This window comes from Larus michahellis, chromosome 2, assembly GCF_964199755.1.
Source record: "Larus michahellis chromosome 2, bLarMic1.1, whole genome shotgun sequence".
NCBI lineage: Eukaryota > Metazoa > Chordata > Aves > Charadriiformes > Laridae > Larus > Larus michahellis.
In genome coordinates, this window is record NC_133897.1 from 145,480,740 (window position 1) to 145,507,809 (window position 27,070).

General features: G+C 38.9%; 1 protein-coding gene across 1 annotated transcript in view; it reads right to left on the minus strand.

The window, feature by feature from the left end:
- The window catches only part of STK3 (serine/threonine kinase 3), a 143,208-nt gene that overhangs the window by 97,222 nt on the left and 18,916 nt on the right, over positions 1 to 27,070 (minus strand). The window contains exons 5-6 of the mRNA XM_074577510.1: positions 12,585 to 12,749; positions 11,994 to 12,161 (exon numbers count right to left, since the gene is read on the minus strand). Of these exons, the coding sequence (XP_074433611.1) occupies positions 11,994 to 12,161; positions 12,585 to 12,749 (333 nt within the window). The remainder of the gene's footprint in view (positions 1 to 11,993; positions 12,162 to 12,584; positions 12,750 to 27,070) is intronic.

A 27,070-nucleotide genomic window follows, 5' to 3' on the forward strand; every position in this document is an offset into this window, starting at 1 on the left:
TGGAAAATATAACACACCTGAAACTTCCCAGACCCTTCAGTGTTTCTGTAATTCTCACTATAAATCAGAAGTTCTCATTAGCTCTGATTTGCTCCACCACACCAGAACACCAGCATTATTTTTTTGGTAGTCATCTGCTACATATCCATGTATAGCATGGAGTTCAGGAATATACTCCGCAGAAGAGGCTTTTGTTGGCAGAGTTTTTCCAAGTAGGCAGGTAACAATAAGCAGTATTTCCAAGAATCATGTCCATGCTTGCTTTTCTGAAACACAAACTAGAAACTAATAATGCGTTAAGATTTGAGATGACTGGAAAGCCAAACGTATAATCTTCATAATCAATGTGAATTCTCAGACATGGTAAAGAAGCACAGAAGAAAGTAGAAACCTGGAGGTGACATTTGTCTTGGCTTTATTTCTTTCCCATGGCAACGCCAATAATGAGAACTTACATCTGGAATAAAAATTTGGATCCAAGACCAGGTTATCTAAAAACTATGATCTTTTACTCTACTTCTCTGCAGGTAGACAGTACAGCTTTCAAACACAGCCTTTTCTGCCATGGGACATCAAAAGTACGTCCTATATAGTTTCTCAATACATTTTTTAAATAATGTAACAACACAAACTGGCATTAATACAGAAAATTCTAATACAAAAATCACCTACTGCGTTACCTCAATTATTCGAGTTAGTTCATAAACTACCGACTGTGTGTTAGAGCTTTGTTTAAGTATTTAGTCAGTAAAATAAAAGGCTGAAATGAAAAAAAGCCAGGCGGGTTTCATTCTTCTCTAAAACCAGGGTGGTCTATGGGCAATTTTTGATACCACTGGTGTTGCCAGGGAAACAAAATGAAAACAGGTGCCATCAAATACAAATTAAAGATTTAGTTTTCTTTTAAACCACCTTAAAACAAAGTTTCCATAAACTTTTTAACTGATACTACTACAAATTTGACAATACTTTATAACAAGAAAAGGATTATAAGTTGTCTTTAGACCATCAAATTTTAACTGAAACAAATTTAGACCGGTTGGCAACCCTTCCTTTAAATAAATTTCTTCCATTAAATACGCATCATCCTCTTTAAAAATGACCTAGTGTACATTTTAAGGCAATATAATACTAAGACAGACACAGGGTACATACAGCTTTAATAAGCTTTCTCCATTCCAAATTTTACCTTCCTTTTCAATCTAAGCAATCTTTTAAGATTTTTTTTTTTTTTTAAACGAAGTAAACAACCGGTACAGACTTAAAGCATTTAAAAATCTTACAGTAAGTACCAACAGAAGCTTAATATTTTCCTCCTAATCTGATCGCGATTTTCTCCCACGTGATTAAGAATCAAATAAATATCCCTTTAACTAAAATGCAAGTAAATATACTTTTGCCTTTAAAAAGTGTAATAACATGTTAAGAATTTGGCGATATAGTAGTCAAGTCCCTTTAAAGCACTTCATCCAAGTTAACTAGCTAAACTGACAGAAAACTTTGACATGTCAAAGTTTAAGAAAAAATGAACATATAATTCACTTCAATAAATAAGCGTTGATTCAAGCTTCCAAGAAACTCTTAAAATTATTTACTAAGTTCTTTTTTGGCTTAACAAGACACTAGTCACATACAAAAATCCAAACAGACCTACTTCGATTAAAAGCAATACACAAATTCCCTCCTCTTCAATAAAGCTAGCTGCCAGACCTCTGAATAAAAATTAACATTGTATATTTTGTGTTAATCCTGGAAATTGAAAGATTATAAAAATAAAAATAAATAGAAGCATCTATAGTAAATATATATAGCTCTTCACTTAAAAGTTTTGAAATCTGTGTTACGTTTTGCAATCTCCTGCAGGGTATTGTAGAATTTTTAGTAAAAGGATTTCTCCTACGTCTATGCATAAACACGTTGCTGAGTAATTTTCCAAGTCGATAGTGCAAGTTAAAAAGAAATGGAATACATTCAGTATACAATGATGTGTACAAATGATGGAAAAGCTTTTTCGAATAAGAATGTGTGTAAAGATAATTAGTAAAAAAGTTTTGTAACATTAAAATTGTGATTCTAGTTTTAACGCATCTTGATGATTTACTACCGATTGCCCATTTCAAATAAAATTTTCTTGAGATCTTCAAGTTGCAAAATAGCTTTGCTTTGCACTTTGAGCTATGTTTACAGTTTTGCTAAGGTCACAAATGAGCAGATCTACAGTGATTTAAAACTTCTGAATGAGCTTTTTGCTGGGCTTTTGTTTGCTTGTTTGTTTTTAACATTTGTCCAGGGCAAAAGCAGCCAGCTCAGCAGCAGAGAACAATGTTAACCTATGCTGCGCTAGGTTTTTTGAATACGTGCCTGGCTTGTCCCACATGAACAGTTCTATCAAATAATCTTTAACAATGCTTACAGATGTAGGGCTTGATGCAATGCTCACTAGGAGTCATCAAGAATCCTTCCATCAATTTCGTGGCTTCATTCAGCCTCCACTTACTGTTCCAGTGTCTTTGAAAAATAATATCCCCAGGTCAAACATTTCCCTATTAAAGTATCTTGCAAATAAATGGGTAGTATCTTGGTATGGTCCTTTTTTCAGATTAGCACTTCTAAAAATCTGAATCATACACAGAAGATACGCAGCGTTACATGAAACTAACCAACATCAAACTTCCTTTACAGTTATTTTAGTTAAAGTTTCAAGTTAACTCACTTGTGTGCAATTATGAAATTACTGTACTGATCCTCCACTTACTTTGAAAGTGATTAATCAAAGTCAGAGAAAACCAACCATCAACTGAAGTATGTTTCAAATTTCCTATTCAAGGGTAAGTCTAAGAAGATGAACTAATTTAATTTTAATTAAATCCTCATTTAGAAGCATGAAATAAATGTTTTCCATTTAATTCAAATTAAACTCCAGTTCCAGTCCAAATTTCAAATATTCTCCACTTCTGCTACTTTATTACACATGACAGATTAACATTTCCTTTTTGCACACATATGCAACCAACAAACCCAGTATCATTAAAAAAATTAAAGAAATTATAAATTATACTTTTAACAGTAATAAACATATTATTTATTTCACCCAAAAAAATTCTAGTGATACGAAGGACTGAAGATGCATTCTCGGAACCACAGTGAAACATTTATGCTAGATTCTGTAACCACGAGTACTTTCAACTGCACTTTATTTATATTGCAACAGTTTTACTACGTGAACTTTCAAGCCATCTCTTCACTGAAGGGAAAAACAAGTTAGAGAGATGCAAGAAAGAAGAGCAGATAAGAAAAGCAATACGTACAGGAAGAGAACAACTACATACATCAGACTGTAGACTTTTCAAAAGCTTTAATGTGGACAGGAATAGGGCCTTGTCATCTTCCGATTTAATCATCGTACACATCTCAACTAATCTAGTGTTTTCGTATTATGTGTATCGATGCTAGTATCATATCATTCTGCGCTGATTAGACAAACAAATGTGAATGAATGTGAACCTTTATAAGGCACTGATTTCCTCTCATTAGTGAACTCTTCTTCCAGACTTCACATAGCTTCCCCTGTCTTACCACAGTAGCATCTTCTGGATTTCTAAAGCTGGACTCAATCCAACTCTGCTTGCTGTTATCCCTATCTTTTACTTTCTTCTGTTCCTTACATCCTGCTCTATGTCATTTTTCCTCTCTATGAATAATCAGATACTACCTTGTCAGTATCTTGATTAAAAGAAAGTAGATTATCAAGCCAGTCCTGCACCCCTTTGTGAATCTCTAGGGAGAGAGAACTGAACTACTGTTTGTATCCAGCCTTTCATGTGGTTTGTACTCTCAAGAATACGATAAACCAGAAAGATCTGTCAGTCTTTTCTGTGGGAAGAAGAGAGTACAGGCTCTCGATAAAGCAATGTGGCAAAACCTCTTCAAAAAGTTCCTTGGAGTATCAAGGAGAAAATTTTTATCATCTGCAAGTTTTGCCAAAGGACAAATGGAATTCTTCCTGTCTTGCTTTCACCACAGTATTACAAAAACTCTCCTTTCCACATGAAATGGGCTGATGTTGAGTCCTGGAAACTGGATGCTGCCGTGCTAGCACATCACTCTCTAGGAGGCTCGATGCATGTAACTGAAACTGGTAAAGTCACACAATGAATTATCGATTGCAATTTAAGAAAATAAGTAAAATATCACAGGCTTTATTTCATATATTTTGCAACTGGACACCTCTAAACTTGTCTTCAGGGTCCGAGGACCACTCACATACTATTTCTTTTACTCTGTTTATCTCATTTGGGTAAACCATGCTTGGTACATAAAAGCCGTGCTTTCATTAAAAGTCTACGCTAGGCATGCTGAAAAACGGGAAGAAGTTATATTTCTATATCACAAGAAACTAGACTATACCCTGGGGGTGCTTGCCTGGGTTGACCTCCTCACTCATCAGAATATTCCCTGCTGCCTCCTCTACAGTGAGTCCATAGAAGGGCTGGTCACGAGCAAATAAGCAAATTAAATCCTTTTGAAATTTGCTTCCTCCATGAATCCTGCAGGCATTAAATACTTAAACAGAAGTTATGTTCAAAGGGTACTATGTCTGTATCTATGCCTAGCATTTCCACAAAGAATAGGAGCCTAAAGAGGAATGCACTTGAACCCTCCCTAGATTACCCTATATATAAGTGAACACCGAGCACATTTTAACTAAAATCATAACTTTAAGTTCGGAGATACATAAATATCTTGGGAGGAGGGGGTGCGAATCTATAGAACAGGATCTCTGCAGCTCTATGGGCAGTTTGCCCATGAGCCACAAATGCAGCTTTGACAAACAATGATTTTTCTGCAGGATCAGTTTGCACTTCATTTCATTTCAATCCACTGCTAAAAATAACTCAACCACAGTAAAAACTAATGTCAAATTGACAAAACTACCAAATACCTAAAAACTGGCTCCTTTCACTTAGTTAAAATGACGTTGCCACAATAGTTAACAGGTACCTTAATTGTATTCCAGAAAATTTATAAATTTATTTCCTCAAGTTAAGTTACATATAACAACACATAGAAAACTTGCTTTTGTGTACTTATTAAAGAATGCTGACAGAATAAGCAACCAAGTCCAAATCTCATTACAATTACAGCAAGCACTAACTGCCATCTTAACTTACAGAAAGAGCAACCTTCCTGGTGATATTAAGGTTCTATGCAAAGTCTACAAAAATATCTTATTTAGGTATGCACATCAGGTATTTTCTCACAAAAAAATGGAATATACACAGATGTGGAATTTCAAATGTACACAATTACTTATTTTAATTTGCCCAACATTTCTAAACCCTCAATTCCAGAAGCCTCATTGAAAGGAGTCAAATCATGAACAGGGTGTTAGGAACTGGCCTGCACCTCAACAATAACATAGCACACCAGAAGCAGTTCAGGTAAAGAGGTCTGTTCACTATAAACATTGATCATTCATCAAGGTTAAAAAAAAAAATAAATTTTAAATCTCTGTTTATTTTGACAAGTGAAATAAATCTTGAATGAAAAAGCATTTGGCACCTTATTTTTTAAATGTACTGCTGAAAGAAATGTCTCATCTGTTTTTTTTATTCATACAAAAATCACCATACAACGATTATTCATGTTTTGATCAGAGCAGGTGGACAGGTTGCTTACTGATTTGAAGTAGTAGCATTTTTAAATGAAAATGTAAAGCTTTCTTCTTTAAAATCCCTTAAGTAAAGCAAGTCACAGTTCCTTAGAGTTCAACCCTGAAAAGAAAGTTGTTGAACAAAAAAAGAAAACTACCAAAGATACAATACCCAGCACTGGTATTAGTATAGGTGCAACTAGTTTGAAGCACATAATACTATTACTATCTCAAAGAAAAAATGCTACATATCCTATTACTGTATGGAGTTGCATTTCTCGTGGTGATGTATGCAAGAAGCAACTCCTTTGACACTGGTTTATTTTTCTTTTTTTCCCAATCTATATAGAGAACATATTTTATTTTCTGCTAGACAAATACTGTCTGGTATTAACTGTGCTCATTTTTTTTCTTGAATTAAGTTATAACATCTCTTTGAAGTTCCAGCTATAAATAGTACCACAGAGGTAAATATAAAACAACACCTGCATCTGCATGCAAACAGAAGGCCACGGGAAGTTTAGCCCATGAAGTTCAGCTGTATCATGGCAACAGCATTTAAAGATGGAAGAACAAATGAGGTGCAGAAGGAGAGAGGCTTTTTGGGGGGACACTTACCCATGAAAGGTCTAGAACCCTGTCTCATTTTATTGATATGCTGAACTAGAAAAAGTCCAAAAGGACAGGCTACAAAAAAGTCAGTTTGTCCCTTACAACAGGCATTTGTAAGCGCCATCTCCAGAAAAGCTTTGCAGTCTGCAGACACTTACTAGTCTATCAGAAAAAGGAAGAGCAATCTCTCTCCTTCCCCTCGACTGCCTCTGAATTCAAAAGGTAAATTAAATCCACAGCAGCAAAACCAGCATGGCAGCACTGCATCTACAGCTATAGCTCCCAAGCACAACAGTACCTGGAAACATTAGTTTTAATCGTAATAAATTTACAAATGGACAACTGAGATTCTGGTTTTGCAATTACTTTAAGTCAGCCTCAGCACCAACTTTGCTGATAGCCAAAAAGGGATGACCCGATTCTCCTAACGATTCCAGCCACTTATGTTTGTCCCCACCTAGTCCAAGCACGATGTTAACAATATGAGTGAAAGCTACTTCTTGTTACTTGGTTAATTGTCAGATGGATCAATTTTCTGATCCAGCTTATCATGTGCCCACCTAAATGCTTGTTCCAACAGAAACAGGTGGTGAAAATGCATGGAAACAGGTAGGAATACCACCCCTTTGCAGCCATTGCCTGCATGTAGGTAAGTTTAAAGCAAACATAAAAATTCCATCTAAAGCCTAGAGAGATCCAAAGGTCTTCCAACAGCTCTTTGGGAAGCCTGCAGCAAGACACATATGCTTCTCCAGTTCTAGTCTACTGCCTCAACCATATCACATCAGTGTCTTAGGTCCTCACTATAAACATACATTTTACATTGTATATTCATTTATTACTTACAAATTTAGAATGAATATGACATTGTGCAAGACAACACACACTAAAATCCTGTCCTGAGAAATCAGATTTTTTAAGAAAGACCAGACAAGGTTAGACACAATGGAAGATCCAGAGGAAGGGGAAGTCACATTTTTTTGTTCCTTGAACTATCTGCATTGCTACCATTCAAAGAACTGGATGTGTTAGGGTCTCACATGCTTTTTCAAGACTTACTATTTTAAAATAACCTTAGTACATTAAGTTGCTTAAAAGCACATAGGATATTTAATTGTAAGGGACCTATCATAACACAGAATGCACAACAGAAATACTGAATTATGACCTCCCCGAGGAATCACATTCAGTGAGTCCTGCCATAGCTCACTGTCACTCTTCCACGAGATTTTGAAAAGGTAGTAAAATAAACAGTAATATACAATCAAAAATCCATATTTTAAATCTCTCTAAATAGTAGCTCACTCTATCTAGAAACAGCAGGCAAGATCTCAAGTTACAAATTAACAAAAAGTGTCTCACAGAAAGTTCTTAAAAGGAAGAAGACTTTTAGAATTAAACTCTTCTAAAGATAAGCAAAAACACTAAAATAAGAAAAGCATATAATACACTTTTACAAACCTTATCTAAATCAATAACAGTAATGCTGAGATAAGGTAGGTGAACTCTCAAAGAAAATAATAGAAACGAAGGGGACAATTCCATCTGTTGGAGAGATGAAATGCAAGAGTAACTATACAGAAAGACACCTGATATCACCAGAAGTAGATTTTCTTTTTCCCTCTCTTCAACTTCTGGCACAAAAGGCATAGAGGAAACCACTTGCTCAATGATTGAAAAACTGGTCGCAATCAGACAGTGATGCTCAACATGACACCCTCCTTAGTTGTTGCAGCTTTACACAGCAATAATTCTCACTTCAATCTCCAGTTTTAATGCAATATGTTGAGAATAAAAAACTGGGAAATGGTAGATTGTTATAAGATACATCAGAAATAAAAGGTTATTACAAACAGATTAGTCCAGGGTGGAAATTACACAGGCTAAGCAGGAGGCATGGATAATCTGGGTAAGTGCCATGGAAAAATAAATATCATGATTGGACTTAAGGCAAATGGAAGCAGTTCAAATTGGCTTCCTCCAATTCACTGCAGAACATGTGATGCCCACATGTCCATTTCCACCAAACCTCACTATAAAGAAACAAAGGCCAATACTGTAAAGTGTTGAAAAACACATCTACCACCAGCTTCTTCCATACCACAGCAACGTGAATTATTGCAGCTGCCTGATAAGCATGAAAGAAAAGAGTTTGGGGAGGGGGTGGGCTCTTCTGCTCTTTTTTTTTTTTTTTGAAAGAGAGTAACCAGGACTTATCTGAAGCACACCACCCGTCAGTAAGCACTGACCTTGCAAAGAGCAGTTGTAGCAGATTTCTGTAAGGTTAACTTTTCAGAACATCAGTTCCTTTATCTAACGCCATGTAAGGCCACAGAAATGCTAGTGTTCACTTAACAGAAAGATCAGGAACACTTGGCTAGGGATTGGTTGTCTCTATAATCAGCAGCCCACACTTAAATTGGCTTAAATTGATCATGAAAATCACAGCCTTGCAGAATAAGTGATCATGTCATTACGTGAATATAATGAAAATTTGTGGTAAGGGTGGCCCTAGAGAAAGGACCCCAAAAAAACAGCCATTCTTAAGTTTTAAAATTAGCTTTATGGCAAAGTGTTGTTAATCTACTTGTTAACAAAGCTAAATATCAGACGTAGTTGGGTTATGATCAAGTAAAAACTTTGCAGCTTAAAGGATCTTCCACCAGAAACAGTTCTTTTACAACACAAATTTGAGATCATGGCTTGATTAGCAAAAGCAGAAGGTATTTCAAAAGCACGTTACCAATTTTTACCAAAAAGCAAGATCACAACCACTATCGCAAAACAGTGCCATCTTTACACTTCCATTATAGATTAAAAAAAAAAAAAAGAGGAATTTAGAAACAAACAGAAATAATACAGACAGATACTGCACGAAGAGGAGAGACTGAACAAAGCAGTTAATGGTTTGAATTAAATTCAGACAGTGGTAGGACATAAATACTTCATCAGAACAGGACAGCATACATGCTGCAGTCAATGGGGGACACAGGAACGCAGCTGTTAAAACATATCACTGCAGCTTCAGAGCAGGAGCTTAAGTCTTGCTCTAGAACCACACTGAAGCCCCCTTTAATTAGCTCCACTATAAATCCATGACTGCTCATCCCTGCAGAGCAATCAAAGGCAGATGCAAACACTGTTAGCCACATTAACCCTGGCTGCTGCACTGACTACTGCAATCGACATGCTTTTAGCCCTGCTAGATGGGTTAAGTTATCTAGGTTTGAGTTTTTGACTTATCAGCAAATTCCTTGCTATTTCCAGTGGCTGTATCACCATGTTTTAGGCCAACCTTGAGGACGTCTGTATTTCTTCCTCCTTTAAAACTACTTGAAAACACTTCTTCTTTGATGAAAACTCAAGAGAAAATACAGAAGTTTCACTTCTCATCATTAGCGAAAGCACAAAGGACTCTGACATGGAATATGTGAGGCGTTCCATAATTCTTACATGAATAAAGCATTAGACTTACTGGGCTGGCAAATGGTCTTGACCTTTGAGCCTCAAATCAAGTATGACAACTGCAGGTTCTGCTGAACTCAGATTTGCAGCAGAAACAAGTGAAATAGCATTGATGACACAGAGTCAAATATACTAAAACTGGAATACTTAAACAGAAAAAAACTGCTGTTTTGTCCCCCTACATGGAATTCCATTTTGCCCTCCCCCCACTTCTCATTTTTTCCCAGCTGAAACTAGTACAATTCTTTGGAGTAGCTAGAGTGTGGTTAAGCAGAGGAAGCTATGCTTGTTTGCATGGAATCTGCTATTTCCTCTCTGCCAAAACACTTGTTTAACAAAGTCATGTAATATTTCTATTAAGCTGTAAATGCAGTTGACAAGGAAATGGCCTACTGGCAGTGCATTACCTTTGTGGCAGTGCCAACCAGCCTACAGCAAAATAGTGCACATGGTAATTTCAACATGCATTCCCAAGTAACAAAATTGTGCCTTACATAAATACCACAGAACTCCAGCAACATCTAGAAAAAGTAATGAAAATTTGCCCAAGCTTTCATGCTTGCCTGTATCAATTCTATGTCATAACTAAAACAAAGTAGGAAAGCATCTACATATGTCCAAAAGTCCTGTGAAGCTGTATCATATGACACTGGGAAAACTATTGCAACTTAAATCTGTGTATTTCTTGTTAACCACTGTAACAACTCACTAATAAAAATTAAGAAAAACTATAGGTATCAAATATACAAAAGAGTACTAACAGCACACAAGCCCTTAAAAACCATAATGTAATTTATTAACAAGAACACATGTTCTACGTAATCCAGAATTGTTGTGTTAAATTACTTTGGCCTTTGATAGCATTGATTACGAGAATTAAGCAGATTCACAAGCTTTCAAACTCAGAGACCTTTGATTTATAAGCTACTATTGTCAAGCATATAAAAATCCTCTCTGATAATGTAGTCATCACCTTTCAACAGCTACTGCAACTACATATAATACTGTTAAAATGAACTTAGATGTAATTAAGACATTTTCTTTAAAAGTACAACCAAAACCCGCAGCATGATCAAACGTATTTAATCTGAAATTAACAGTTCTTTGAAATATTTTTAAATATTATTTCATCTTAAATTAAATTTCCATTAAAAACAAGCTTCAGAGCTTATTTTGTTCTCAGCTTGCAGCTGAGTATTTTCAGTTTGAACAGGAAAATTACTAAGCTTTATTTCCAAAATTATGTAATGTTTACAATTGCAAAACACTCACTAGCTTTAACTGAGCTCCACGTTGCCATAAAACTTCAGGGAACATCTCTGTTCCAAAGCACACACAAACAAAAATCAAGAACCCAACAGCACTAAACACACTTGAACTCATATATGCGTCACCTTACAGTAATTATATATGAAAAGTAGCTTCTCTTTCAACTGTGGTGGCTCCCTTATATTTAGATCCTGATATATGAGACACCAGCAAAAGAAAACTGAATAAAACAATCTAGTATGCATGCCGTTTTTGCAGCAAAACACAAAGATTAAAAAAATATGCTTCTAGCAATATAAAGTGCCTTGTTAATACCAACGGGGCTTAGATATAAACAATTCAAGAACAGAGTATTTATTGATTCTCAGTGCTATCACTGTAGCGATTCTATAGCTCATTTCAAAAAAATAAAAGCATGACTAACAGTAGCAACAGTTATTCCTAGATAAATATTGTTCCCCATGAACTTCTCCAAACAATTTCTTCATAACTGCTACAACTCATAAAGCAACTAATTCTATTTACATTTAATTTTGCAAAAAGTAAACTAATTCAGTAACAGACTTTAAGAGCCAGTAATAAATAAAAACTGTCAGGGGTCACTAATATTAGCAATGCTCACATAGGCCAATTCTGAATCCTTCTTTACGTCGTCTTTACTCCAAAACTCCCTTTCAAAGGAGGATGGTCTCTTGGTTATGGAGCTCTCCAAGAGCAGGTACAGTACGCAATAGACTCTATATGTTGCCCTCAAGTCAATTAAGCACTTACTCCTTTAGTTCTCTCTCAAGTGGAGACAAAGACATTCTGAAACCTTGCAGAGTCGTGTTAAAACATAGGCAAACTGCAGTAAATAGGAAGCAAGACAGCGAGTAAAAATCCTTAGTCTTAAAATCTCTGTCCATAAACATAGTTTTATGATTCCAGTATATGGGTTTTTTCACTTTTTTGTTTTTTTTAATACAACAAAGAAAACACCACCACACAGTCTTACCCTCATTGGATGAATATCAGCATAGGGAGGCTTTCCTTCAGCCATTTCTATTGAAGTGATACCAAGGGACCAGATGTCTGCCACGCAGTTATAGCCAATCTCTTGTATTACTTCAGGAGCCATCCAAAACGGAGTTCCTATAACAGTATTACGTTTTGCCATTGTATCCTGTAATTATATTATTTATGCAATTAAAACAGAGATGCTTATTTTCAGATTCTTTTGATATGAAGTCTATATTTAAAAGTTAAATTAGCCACCCAAAGGTCAAATGGTAGTGACTTCCAATTAAGACCAAACAGATTCAGCCCATCCGCCCAGAGAGGCCAAACAGGTGCCAATGATCATAAACCTCAAAGAAAAGTTTAAGCAGAATCATCAGGCACTTGAAGTACACTGGGTTATAAAAATAAACAACTAAAAACCAAATAGCCCAGCAATAAATTAAATAGTCATCATGATAAAGAATGTTAGCTCTACCACTAGTCACTCCTCAGACACAAAATTCAAGCTATAAGGAAAAGACAAAAATAAAAGAACACGGTTAGGAGCACTAGAGCATTTTCAAAAGATCTTTCCACAGGTACTCACTGTTAACTGGCCAGCCACGCCAAAATCAGCTAATTTTGCGTGTCCCTCAGTGTTAAGAAGAATGTTTCCAGCCTTTATATCTCTATGTATTTTTCTCATAAAGTGCAAGTATTCAAGTCCTTTAAGAGTAGATTTCAGAATAGTTGCAATTTCATCTTCTGTTAGCTGTAAGAAACATAAAACCACTTTCAGGTATACACATAGAGTCTATATGTCTAGAACTATTTAAAACATGATCATTTCATAACTATTATTATAAATTATAGAGAGAATGCATATTAATGTATTTTATTTTAACACAGGAATATGCCCAATAGCATTTACAATTCAAAACGCTGATCTACTAACTTGATCCATATAGCTAGATTCTTACATGTCTAGAGTCCAGTTAGAGCAAACGAGCTGCAAAACTAGAGAAGGGCTGACTGATGCAGATCAGATGGCAGAATATGCAATATTCTCTTGCCTGTCAATCAAAAGTTACTATTCTTTACATGTTGACATCCTTCATAAAAACTGCTGCACAGTTTCTACAATATGCAACTAATAAATTTATCACTAGGATCATACATATTAATTGTCAAGTTATGCATTACCTTTGTCAAAACAAAGGTAATGGTGGTCACCACTGGACTAGATGGCACATACCAGAATACATCCCTGGAAAAAGAGAGTCCCTTTCACTACTGTGGAAAGCTAGAACTATTCCTCAAACATCCATGCCCTTAGGTTCTGCACACAGTTTGCCCAACAAACTAGCACAGTCCTACATTTGGAAAGAGATGAACAAAATGCCATGTTTTCTTTATTGCTCAAATTCCTACATATGAAATGCCTGCTAAGTCTACAATTAGTAGTACAAACTTTTGTCCCCTAGCTATTCCTAATTGCACTACTATTAGTTTCTCATTGCCAGCAAAATTTACATATTAGAGAGGATGAATTAAGAGCTTCTTTGCAAGAGCAAAAAACCACAAAACAAAAAGCAAGGGATAAACGTCTACAGAAAACAGCCAAATGATTATTTACCACAAAGCTTGTGAAAAATATATTCATCAGAGATAGCTTACTACATATTATCTGTAGGGAGAAATACAGAAATACAAACACCCCAGCAGTTCCCAACTAGTTTACCAGTTTACAGAGTTTTACCGAAGTCTGTCAAGTTAGCCATTCCTTCTAAGGCTAGTGCCTTCATTTGATATGGAATGTAAGTAAATGTTAACTTTTGTAAACAAATATTTCACCCTGCGTGTACTCCATACTGACACAAAGCTGCAGAACTACACCTATACACATGTGCCCCAACAGCCCTCCCAAAATCCTACTCAGCCCCGAAAAAGGACAACTAAGATGTCAGGGTACTCTTATGCTGGAAGTTGCCAGTATCTATTACCACTGGTTTCTTTAAACCGTAGACAATTACAGAAATGGTTGAGAACAGATGCCAATCAGATGCTATGGGCTTTTTCTTGCACCATTCTTTTCTTGTTGCCAACTGATGCAGAGAATGAACACTCACTGAACTTGTGGGTTCTTTTTAAATTACCTGCATCACTTGTCCATTGCAAGACGATATCCTCATAGGAAAATATAATCAGATTGAATATGGCTCTTCAATTTCAGCCACCAATACTGTATTTTTTAAAAGGTCTACCAAAAATTTTAATTTGCTGTCTATGCAAAGGTTTCCTGTTACTTCTTAATATTAAGTATAGATAATCCGCATGAGCTATGCTGTAATATATCATGTTATTATCACACTATAAAGTTGTACAACTGAACTAACAGAAATCTTAACGTAGCTGGCCCTGAATATATTTTGTAAGACAAACCACATTTTAGTAAGCAGAACTACCACTATGTGAAGATGATGCAACATGTCAGCCCATGACTTTCAAAGTAGTTGCAGCCTGTTGATATCTTCTGGTCTCTAAAAAACATACTCTTTTACACATTTACCAGTGCATAATACTATCTTCTACAGCCATGCTGAATTTTTAACAGGTTCCTTTACGTTCTTTAATAATAGCATGGCCTTCAGTTACTTCTAAGAATTAAGGTAGAGGAGTTGAGGCTCCTTAGAACTTCAGAGTTCCTCAAGTCAACAATACATTTTGCACAGTTATACCCAGCTCTCTTTCATAACATGTTTGCTGTTTATTTTTAAGTCAGGATGAATAGAAAGGTACTCTCAAATTAGTCAAGTAACTGAATACAAACTGAGAAACAAAATTGAAAATTTGAAGAGTAAGAAAAAAAAATTGCAACAGGGATATTTACTGAAATCTGTAAAAGCATCACAAAGAAAACACTAAGAACCCTTTTGCTTGATTTTTAAGCAGACCAGACAAACTTCAGTTTTACAGCCAAAAAAAAAATTATTATCCGTTATTAAATACCTATTATAAGTAAAGAGGTGGTGTAGTCTGGGCAGTCCAAAACACTTCTTTTATTTACTACTTTAATATGTTGCAGAATTCATGTACTATCACAAATATACAATAACCTGCAAGTATGAACTGGCAACAAGCTGACAGACATTTCATTACCAAAGAAAATACAATACAGTAAAAAAAAAAAAAAAGAGAGAGAGAGATTTTCATTTATCTGCTTCATAAACTACATGGACTACTAAATTATCAGCTAGCACAGTTGTTTATCTTCATTGCTTTAGTTCAACGTAAAGGAACACACAAGCTCCTGAACAAGTGTTATCAGAGAAACAGTAAGAGTGAACCTTTGGCAGGTACCAGACACCCCAAGAACACTTCTCAGATTTTGATCAACATATATTCTACAAAAAAAGCAAAAAACACATGCACAATTCATCCCATGTGATACAGCTTCTCAAGGTTATACAAAGAAACTATTCATGCAACTGAAATGCTGTTCAACTACAGTACTTTGATGCTTTAATATAAGAACTAAACAAATGAACTTGACACATTCTTAGAAATGCAAGAAACTACAAAACTGAAGATGAATACTCTAATTTGGCTGCAACACCGAATTGCATTTTTCCCTTTCTCTGCTTTTCCAATCCCATACAGAAATTAAATTAAGCAATAGCAATTCCTTCCAGTTTCAGTTTTGAAAGTGTTGGTACACATCCGCACCTCCCTCCAAAAAAAAACATGACCAAAAGCCCACAAGAAACAAAAAACACACTCATAATCACTCAAAGCCACCAGAATGACTCAACAGAAATGAAAAAATGATTAGTCAGCAAGATTACCTGCATTTGAGTTGCTCATAACAAGTTTTAATTATTTAACAAACAGAACCACTTCCCTATTCCAGCTTCTATCCAGTCTCATAAAACCTGGGCGCGGAGCCCAAGGGCACAGTTACACATATATTTATTTGAACAGCAGTGCCAAGCTCCAGTCCCTCCTTCCACAGCAACCTACAGCAGTCATTCCCACTGGGTGTCAGCCCTTCCACTCAACAACTGTAACTGACCCTAGTTAAAAATAAACCTGTCTGCCAAATTATTTGTCCAACAATTCAGTTCCCTGAGTCAATTCATGGCATAGTCAACAGGGATGTAGCAGAGCAGGAGCTGCACAAACTGGCATTGCTTTCCAAATAAGTACTTGTGTTGCCATACCCAAAGAGTCCTGGTAACTTTTTATAAACCTTTCCCTGTGCAAGTAGAGGATGAAATTGATGGTGGCGTTAGCTCCATGCTCCACAGCAAGCAGTTACCGCCTCTGCTCCACATTATGCATTCCCTGCCTGCCATTTATCTCTGAGATCTTTCAGTGCTTCTATTCAGTGGCACACTGCTCAAAGTCTTTATTTGTGCTGCTTCTTTATGGTGACTACTATGCTGCTTCAAAGGAGTGTATGCCAGGAGAACTGAAAACCCTGTTATACACAGCTCAAACAAGACAGCTTTCCTGGCATTGCACCAAAGGAGTGAAACCACCTGCCTGCTCTGGAGTCAGGAAAGAAGGGACTTTCAATCAACTGTAAGATAAACTAAACAATGGTCAGAAGAATATCTGGAGAAAGAGACAACTCTCATTATCTGAAGACTCACACTACGGGCAATTTAAGCTCTGGCTACTAACGTGTATCATGAATTGTTTATGACATGCTGAGTGTAACACTTTCTGCCAGAGCTTTGCCAAATCCACCCCACTTCAGAAACAATACAACGTCCTGAATCTCCAAAGACTACCATGCAGTTAATCCTGAACATGCACGAAAAAATGATGCTGAGCACTGACAAATGTACAGCATGATAGGCATACAACTTACTGCCCGCTTTCATCCAGAAGCAAGTATTACGAGAAACTCTGCTTAGAAGGCTCTGCAGAGAAGGTCTCTCTTCAATATGTGGCGTTTCTAAGAAGCTAAATCCCTAGCTTTAGTTCTTCAAAAATTAGTTGTTAAGCCACATGGAGATCTTTGGATCAACTCTAGATGAAGAAGTGCTTTTGCAGCTGCATGGCAAAATCCAGCTCTCAAAAGGAGAGGGTAACAGAACACCTGTACCAAAAGGCTGACAAAGAAGCTAAGGACTGAGAATCCGGCAAACCAGAAGAGAGTGAGTTTGAGAGTACTCCAGCCTGATACACCATCTGGGGACCATCTGTAAAGGAAAGCTCTAGCATAACTATGTGTTTCAAAAGTAAGAAGTCTTTAAGTAACATCAAAATACATACAGTGGTCAGAAAGGCCCACAGAAATGAATGGCACCTATAAGAAGTAAGCAGAGAGAATGAGTCGTGTTTATCGGGAACATCAGTAGCAGCAGTGAAGCACAGGTAAAAGGGAGAACAGGTTTACTCTGCCCTAAGTGATAAGACACATCAATCACAACGCCAGATGCCCTAGGTGCATCCACTTGTGCTTCATAAAGTGTGTGTGTATATATATACACACACACGCGTATATATTATCATCATCTATATAATGTGATGCAGTCACTAAAGTCATTCCTGCTTATATTATTGCTAAACATGGCCAAGTGTATGCATAACAATACTCAAGACAGAATGTTTAACTTTAATATCTTATAATATTTAGAAGGATGCAATGAATTTCCAGCCTTACTCAAAGTACACTCACCTTCCCTACGCAAAATTACCTTTTCAGAAAATAATGTACTGCCATATTAAACGTTACATGAAATCACAACCAAAAAAACCCTCTAAAAAGATCTTTTTAAATTATTAATTTCTTGATTTTTGTGCAATTTAAACTTTTTGCAGAACATACATTACCCATGCATACCACTGAAAATAATTACATAAATACAAAAATCTCCAAAAAAATATTTCTAAAACCACAATTGTTATTAATCAGCAGCATAGCAGCTGAGCCATACATACACCATTTCTTCCCTTACTGGACTTATAAAGCATTATACGAAAAGTTCTAGTTACGTTATTTCTGTAGACCAAAACTGTCTATTGCAGATGTTTTTGCACAACATTAATGGTATTTAAGTATTTTGTATGCAGCAAAGAAGGCAAATGGTATGCTGGGCTGCATTAGACAAAGCGTTGCCAGCAGGTGGAGGGAGGTGGTCCCTCCCCTCTGCTCAGCACTGTTGAGGCCACACCTGCAGTACTGGGTCCATTTCTGGGCTCCCCAGTACGAGAGAGACATGGACATACTGGAGACAGTCCACCAAAGGGCCATAAAGATGATTAAGGGAATGGAGCATCTTCCACATGAGGAAAGGCTGACAGAGCTGGGAGAAGAAAAAGCTCAAGGGGGACCTCGTCAATGTGTACAAATATCTGAAGGGAAGATGCAAAGAGGTCGGAGCCAGGCCCTTTTCAGTGGTGCCCTGTGACAGGACCAGAGGCAATGGGCACACGCTGAAACACAGGAGGTTCCCTCCAAATGTCAGGAAACACTTTTTTACTGTGAGGGCAATCAAGCACTGGAATAAGTTGCCAAGGAAGGTTGTGGCGTCTCCCTCCTTGAAGGCATTCAAAAGCCATGTGGACATGCTCCTGGGCAACCACCTCTAGATGTCCCTGCTTGAACAGGATAGTTGGATCAGGTGACCTCCAGAGGTCCTTTCCAACCTCAACCATTTTATAACTCCATATTAGTATCATTTACAACTAAATTATTCCATACAGCAGAATTAGATGTATTTATACCAATATGAATAAATCAGGGGTGCATGGTTGGTTGGTTTGTTTGAGTTGACTGGTCTACATTTAAAGCTTGCATATCACCCCAAAATAAAGGAAGTCCAAAATATTTAGCTACTAAGGAATATCCAGCAAGTTAGTTGACTGAACAAACGTAAGTTATGTAGAATCATAGAACCATTTTTGTTGGAAAAGACCTTTAAGATCATCAAGTCCAACTGTTAACCTAGCACTGCCAAGTCCACCACTAAACCACAATCCTAAACATCACATCTACACGTCTTTTAAATACCTTCAAGGATGGTGACACCACCACTTCCCTGGGCAGCCTGTTCCAATGCTTGACAACCCTTTCAGTAAAGAAATTTTCCTTAATATCCAATCTAAACTTCCCCTGGTGCAACTTCAGGCCACTTCCGCTCATCCTATCGCTTGTTACTTAGAATCATAGAATAGTTTGCATTAGAAGGGACCTTTAAAGATCATCTAGTCCAACCCCCTGCAATGAGCAGGGACATCTTCAACCTGCTTTTGAATGTTTACAGGGATGGCGCATCTATTACCTCTCTGGGCAACCTGTTCCAGTGTTTCACCACCACTGTTGCAAAAAAATTCATACTTTTATCTGGTCTAAATCCACCCTCTTTCAGTTTAAAACCATTACCCCTTGTCCTGTCACGACAGGCCCTGCTAAAACGTTTGTCCCCATCTTTCCTGTAGGCCTTCTTAAGTACTGAAAGGCCACAATAAAGTCCCCCCGGAGCCTGCTCTTCTCCAGGCTGAACAACTCCAACTCTTTCAGCCTGTCCTCATAGGAGAGGTGTTCCAGCCCTCTGATCATTTTTGTGGCCCTCCTCTGGACCCGCTCCAACAGGTCTATGTCTTTTCTGTGCTGAGGGCTCTACCTGGGAGAAGTGTGCTCCTAAGGAAGTAAATCCCTAGCTTTAGTTCTTGAAAAATTAGTCGTTGAGGTCCCTGCTGACAGGAAGATAGCCCATGTCATTCTAATTTACAAGAAGGGCATGAGGGAAGACCCAGAAAACCACAGACCTGTTAGTCTAACCTCAGTTCCTAGAAAAATTATGGAGATCATGCTGGATACTACTGAAGTACATTTGAAGAACAATGCAATCATCAGGCACAGTCAACATGGGTTCACAAAGGGAAAATGCTGTTTAAACTAAAGGGATATCCTTCTGTTGATAAGGTCACCCACCTAGTGGATGAAGGGAAGGCAGCAGATGTAGTCTTTTTGGGGTTTAGCAAGGCTTTTGATACTGTCCCTCACAGTATCCTTCTAGACAAGTTGTCCAGCTGTGGGATGAGTAGGTACATGGTGTGCTGGGTGAAGAACTGGCTAAAGGGCAGAGCTCAAAGGGTTGTCATGAATGGGGCTATATCTGGTTAGTGAATTGTCATCAGCAGTGTTCCTCAGAGCTCAATTCTAGGGCCAGCCCTGTTCAATGTATTTATCAATGATCTGGATGCAGAAGTTGAATGCTCCATTAGCAAGTTTGCTGATGATACCAAACTGGGGAGTGCTGTTGACTGTCGAGGGACAGATGGCCTTGCAAAGGGATCTAGATACATTGGAGCATTGAGCAATGGTCAATTGCAGGAAATTCAATAAGTCCAAATGCCAGAATCTTCTCCTGAGACAGAGTAACGTCAGACACAGGTATAATTTAGGAGACAAGTGGCTGGAGAGCAGCCCTGCAGAAAGGGATCTGGGGGTGCTGGTCAACAGCAGGCTCAATAGGAGTCAGCAGTGTGCCCTGGCAGCCAAGAGGGCAAACCTCATCCTGGGATGCATCAAACACTGTGTAACCAGCTGGTCAAAAGAGGTGATGATCCTGATGCGTTGAGCATTGGTGCAGTCTCAGCTTGAGCACTGCGTGCAGTTCTGGGCCCCACCATTTAAGAAGGATGTGAAGGTCCTTGAATGCCTCCAGAGGAGGGCAACAAAACCGGAGAAAGGGCTGGAAGAAATGCCCTATGAGGAGCAGCTGAGGACTTTGGGCTTGCCTAGTTTGGAGACAAGGAGGCTGAGGGGTGACTGTTATTACTCTCTACAGCTCCCTGAGGGGGCAAAGTGGAGAGGGACGTGCTGACTCCCTCTCCCTGGGATCCAGTGATAGGACAGGTGGGAAACATTCAAAGCTGTGCCAGGGAAGGTTTAGACCCGACATTAGGAAGCATTTATTTACCGAGAGGGTGGTCAATCACTGGAACAGGCTTCCTAGAGAGGTGGTCGATGCCCCAAGCTCAAGATGTTTTAAGAGGCATTTAGACAATGCCCTTAACAACATGCTTTAACTTTTGGTCATCCCTGAATTGGATTAGGTCAGCGTTATTGGTCCCTTCCAACAGAAATAGTCTATTCTATTTCTTCCACAGCCATGAGCGTAGCAGTTAACCCCACTTATATTTTACAATGCATTTCATCATTCTAAACTTGTTTTAAAAGGACACATCCTGAAGACACATTACCTAAATGCATTTAACGGCTTATATCTTCATATACACAAGATATGAAAAAAAATATCTAGTACTCTCTAGTTCTAACAGTAATTTGATGTTGACATACAAGCAATTACATTGATAACTACCACACAATACAATTAAAAGAAACAAAATATTTAATATTTTAATATAAGGCATATCACAGAATGGTAGGGAGTGGAAGGGACCTTCAGAGATCATCTAGTCCAACCCCTCTGCCAAAGCAGGTTCACCTAGAGTAGGTCGGATAGGAATGCATCCAGGCGGGTTTTGATTATCTCCAGAGAAGGACTGAAGTACAGAAGCTTTTCCTCATGTTCAGACGGAATTTCCTGTGTTCCAGTTTGTGCCCGTTGCTCCTTGTCCTGTTGCCGGGCACCACTGAAGAGAGTCTGGCCCCATCCTCTTGACACCCGCCCTTTAGATATTGATAAGCATTGATAAGATCCCCTCTCAGTCTTCTCTTCCCCAGGCTAAACAGACCCAGGTCCCTCAGCCTTCCCTCATAAGAGAAGTGCTCCATTCCCTTGATCATCTTTATAGCCCCCCACTGGACTCTCTCCAGTAGTTCCTTGTCTTTCTTGACCTGGGGAGCCCAGAACTGAACACAGTACTCCAGGTGCGGCCTCACCAGGGCAAAGTAGAGGGGGAGGATGACCTCCCTCGACCTGCTGGCCGTGCTCTTTTTAATGCGCCCCAGGATACCATTGGCCTTCTTGGCCACGAGGGCATGTTGCTGGCTCATGGTCAACTTGTTGTCCACCAGGACTCCCAAGTCCCCCTCTGCAGAGCCGCTCTCCAGCGGGTCAATCCCTAACCAGTACACAGGGTTATTCCTCCTTAGGTGCAGGACCCTAAAATTGCCCTTGTTGAACTTCATTAGGTTCCTCTCCGCCCAATTCTCTAGCCTTCTAGTGGTTCAGTCATCCCTCCCAGTTTTGTATTATCAGTAAAACTTGCTGAGGGTACACTCTGTCCCTTCATCCAGGTTGTTGATGAATATGTTGAACGTGACTGAGCCCAGTACTGACCCCTGGGAAACACTGCTAGTTACAGGCCTCCAACTGGACTCCGCGCTGCAGATCACAACCCTGAGCTCTGCCATTCAGCCAGTTCTCAATCCACCTCACTGTCCACTCACCTAACCCACACATCGGAAGCTTACCTATGAGGATGTTATCAGATACTGTGTCAGAAGCCTTGCTGAAGTCAAGGTAGACAACATCCATTGCCCTCCCTTCATCCACCCAGCCAGTCATTCCGTCACAGAAGGCTATAAGATTGGTCAAGCATGGTCTTTGAAGAGGCCAAAGTTAGCTGTCCTGAAGTCCAGGGTTGTAATTCTACTTTTTGCCCTGCTTCTTCCACACAGGATCCTGAACTCCACCATTTCATGGTCACCGCATGGCTACCCCAACCTTTACATGCCCAACTAGTCCTTCTTTGGTTGTCAGCATGAGGTCCAGCAGTGCACCTCACCTTCTTGGCTTCTCCACCACCTGTGTCAAAAAGTTATCATCAATGCTGTGCAGGAACCTCCTGGACCGTGCGTGTCTGTCCGTCTTTGCCTTTCCAGCAGACATCAGGGTGGTTGAAGTCCCCCATGAGAACCAGGGCCTGTGAGCGTGAGGCTATTTCCAGCTGTCTGCAGACTTCTTTCTAATCCAGTGGTCTGTAGTAAACACCCAAGACAGTGTCTCCCATATTAGCCTGCCCCTTAATTCTTATACATAAGCTCTCAACATGTTCTTCATCCACCCCTAGGCAGAGCTCAATACATTCCAGTTGCGCTCTCACGTACAGAACAACTCCACCACCTTGCCCTACTGGTCTGTCTTTCCTAAAAACTACATAGCCATATGTTACAGTCAGTGTTGCTATCCTGGTCTGGATGTATGGTTCTTATACCATACTATTCCTGATCAAGCCATATGGGTATTATATTTCCTGTTAAAGCAGTTAATGTATTTTATTCTGAGCTTTTAAACATACAGCACCCTTCTTCCATTAGCATAGCATGCTCTATACCTTGCACCTTAGCGTAATTTCACAGTCATTATCTTTCTACTTCATTTCTGATTTCTAATTGTGTCAAGATCCTCATTTAAAATCCTGTGGAACATTTATCTGCTTGGTATCTTTGGCTAGTTATAATTCTGTATGCTGTGTCCCTTTGATGGGTGGGTGCTACCCCCTAAATATGAATCAGCCATGAAGCAGTTTCAAATCCTTCACCATCAAAACCACATGCAAGTTATATATTAAAATGAATGTGAATGATAAAGGTGAACAACTTTACAGCCTACACAAAAACATTAACCATTAAGCCAATCTTTAAAATGGAAATTTGGAGCAAAGCAGATCGCAGAAAATTCAGGTGTTCCATATCTATTAGGAGACCAGCTAATCCACATATTTACATCTATGGATGCCACGCACAAGGGAGGCTTCAGGGTGCATTTATACAGTCTATCACACACTACCCAATCCATGCAGCTGTTGGGACAACTCATCTACAGGTTCTCTGCTCACAGTCAATCATTCTCCTTCCTGAGGGCCCCTCTGAAGGGGTCTGGGTCAGCTGAATTGCTTTAACTGCCTAAGTCCATTCCCAGCTGCTCTTTTTACACTAAGTAATACATGCACATTAAGCCTGATGCTTCCAGGAAGTATCAAATCACTGCATCTGAACAGTCTGATTAGGTCAAACACACTGGCTAAGTGCACTCTCATGGCAAATAAAGGCGCCATGGTATAATCGTTCTTCCACCAGAAGCTACGAAGCTTGAACATCACTGATCTTATCATAATCACATACCTCTCCTATTCTTCATTTATGTGAAGACAAGGCTGGGCTAACAAAGAGGCTGAGATGCAGCAGAGGTGAGCAAATGAGCAGGGGAGATGGCAGTTACTATGATACACTTCAAACATTACAAGTGGAAAGGGTAACATGAATTAAGGCAGAAAGCTTCAGAGAGAAAAAGTTGTTACGGTTGCAGCTCTAGCCTGAAGTCAACATTAGATTCTGGTTCCCATTGTCTGCTACAAAATTCAGTGAGACTACACTGTCCTTAAGTCACTTCCCTTGAGCTTCACTTTCAGAGCAATTACTTTTCAGACTTCTTGTTTTAAGCAGACCTGCATGCTCTGTGTGCTCCTCAAAACAAAAATCACAGCCTGTATTTTGAGTGAGATACCAAGTCATGACATCTAAATTACTTATGATGACACGGTTTGGCCTAAAACTTTCAGTAATTGTGCCATTCTTCTTACTGAGCCCAAGTCATGCTACATGTAAAATCATATGGAAAATATGCTGCAATAAACATAACAATGGCCATTCACTGCACAGGTGATGATCAGTGTTGGAATTTTTTCAGATGTGTGTTTTTGACTATGTAATCCCAGTAACGTAACTTTTTGTGACGTTTCTTGAATACAATATGCAACAGACCCCACCTTCTCCTTAAATTAGCATTTTTATACTGGATAATTCAAGATAGTGCTAAGAAATCAGAGTCTTCTACCTGTAGTTCAAAAAAATTAATATAGCCTAGCAGCAACAAAAAGTTATCTAAAACATATCATATGGAAAACTATTTCAGGATATCTCGGGTATCTCCCACAGTCACATGCTCAACATCAGCTAGCACTAATAAGTACACATAGGGAGATGAAGAACTGATTAGAATATGAAAGTCAGACTCCTTAGTCCTTATTCTTCACTACCAAGTGGCAGCTTGCTGTGACACCAATGAAGTATTTGCCAGACAAGGCCAAGGCTTCAATCAGAAGCAGATGCACCTGCAGATCACCACCTTCCAACAGGCCTGCTAACAGCAGCAAAGCATTAGCATTTCTATGAACACAGGATCCTCAGAGGAATGAAGGCTACTGGAGAGAAACAGGATCTACCTGACAAAGGCAGTCAAGAGTATCTTTGTTTGCTAACCTACAAGAGAGCTTTAAACTAGGTTCACCGGGGAACATAAACCAAAGCCTTCAGCTAAGTGGAGGAACACAGAATGGAGAAGCACATATAGGACAGAGTTTCCAGTGGAAGTTTTCTAACTCCCTTTCAGAGAAAGTAGGGCAAAACAGTACATCTGAAACCCTGCACACAGACGTATACAGCCTATGATCCAAAGAGGAAGAACTGCAAGCCTGTGCACAACTGCAGAGCTATGACGTCACTGGAATTAAAGACACAACAGACAGTTCACATAACTAGCATGCTGTCAGAGATGGATGCGGGCTCCTCACAAGCAACAAGCAGGAAGGATGGGCAGGGTTGAACTCTTCACAAACATGCAGCTCTGCTATGGAACACAAACTTGTTGAGAGTTTATAGGTCAAAAATCAGATGGGTAGCCCAAAAGATGCATGCCATCATGGCATCTACTATAAACCATACAATCAAAAAGATGAGGTAGATGAAGTCATCCTCAGCACTGGAAGAAGCCTCTGATCACAGGCCATTGATGGGGGGAGGCGAGGAAGGGGAGGGGAGGATGCAACCAGCTCAATACCTGTTGGGAGGGCAACACGTCAGGATACAAAAAAAAATACAGGTGTAAGCAGTAATAATTTTTACTGCAGGTGCTGTACAGGCCCACTACAGAAGACATTCCACTAGACCAGCTACTCATGAGTAGAACTTGTCAGTGATGGCAGAGGCAGCCTTGGGAGTGACTATGAGATGCTGGAGGTTAAGTTATGAGAGAAGTGACAAAAGCAAGTAGCAGAACCAGATTTCCAGACAGCAAACCTCAGCTGGTTAAAGGAAGTAGTGGGTGGGATCCCAGAGCATGCTGCCCTAAAGGGCAATGGAACCTTGAAGAGCTGGTTGAGCATCAAGGGCAACCTCCTTCAAGTACGAAAACAGTTGCTCCTGACATGCAAGATAACAAACAAGTACAGCAGGAGGCCATCTTGAATGAACTAGGAACTCCTGGCTGAGATAAAGTTCAAAAACTGAAGCATGAAAGAGACAGAAACAGAAATAGACTACTAAAGACAAATAAAGAAGCATTGCCTGAATACTAAGGAGCAGAATTAGGAAGGCCAAGACTAGGGTGGGTTTGAAATTGGACAGCAATACAGAGAATAGCAAGAAGAGATCATATTGGTCTATATGTAGAAGAAAAGAAAGAAAAGAAAAAAAATAAACACACACAAGAAAAATGTTGGCCTGATGCTAAATTGGGTGGTCAGTCTCTTCACAAATGATGCAGAAGTCTCCTAAACATCTTCTTTGTATCAGTCTTTAGTAGGGGCTTCTCTGTCTCTCAGTTGTCTCTGCCTAGTAGCAAAAGTGGAATAAGTTAGGAATGACTCATATTAAGTTGGATAAATACAAGTCCATGGGAGCAGAGGAGATGCATCCAAAGACGCCAAGGAGGTGGCTTGTGCCAGTTCAAGGCTGGTTCTTATCAGCTTTAAAAAGTTACAATCAGGGGATGTCCCTTATGATACCATGTTCAAAAAGGGAAAGAAGAATGATTCAAGGAATTACAAACTGGCCAGCTTATTCTCAATCCCTAGGATATTATGAGGCAAATCCTCACAGAAGCTAATTTCTAGACACACAAAGGGTAAAAAGGTGGTTGGAAACAGCCAGCACAAGTTTACTAGTATGAAATCATGCCAAATTTGGCCACTTTCTTATGGCGACGAAGAGAGCGCTGAGAATGTCACTTAGTTTGACTTTACAAAGGCTGTTGACAATCTACAATGGATTTTTTTAGCTAATCTGGGGAATCATGGAGAAAATATGGAAGAACAACTGGCTGGACTGCTGGGCTCAATGGTGGTTCAAAACATTACCAATAGCCAGCTGTAAACAATATTCCTCAG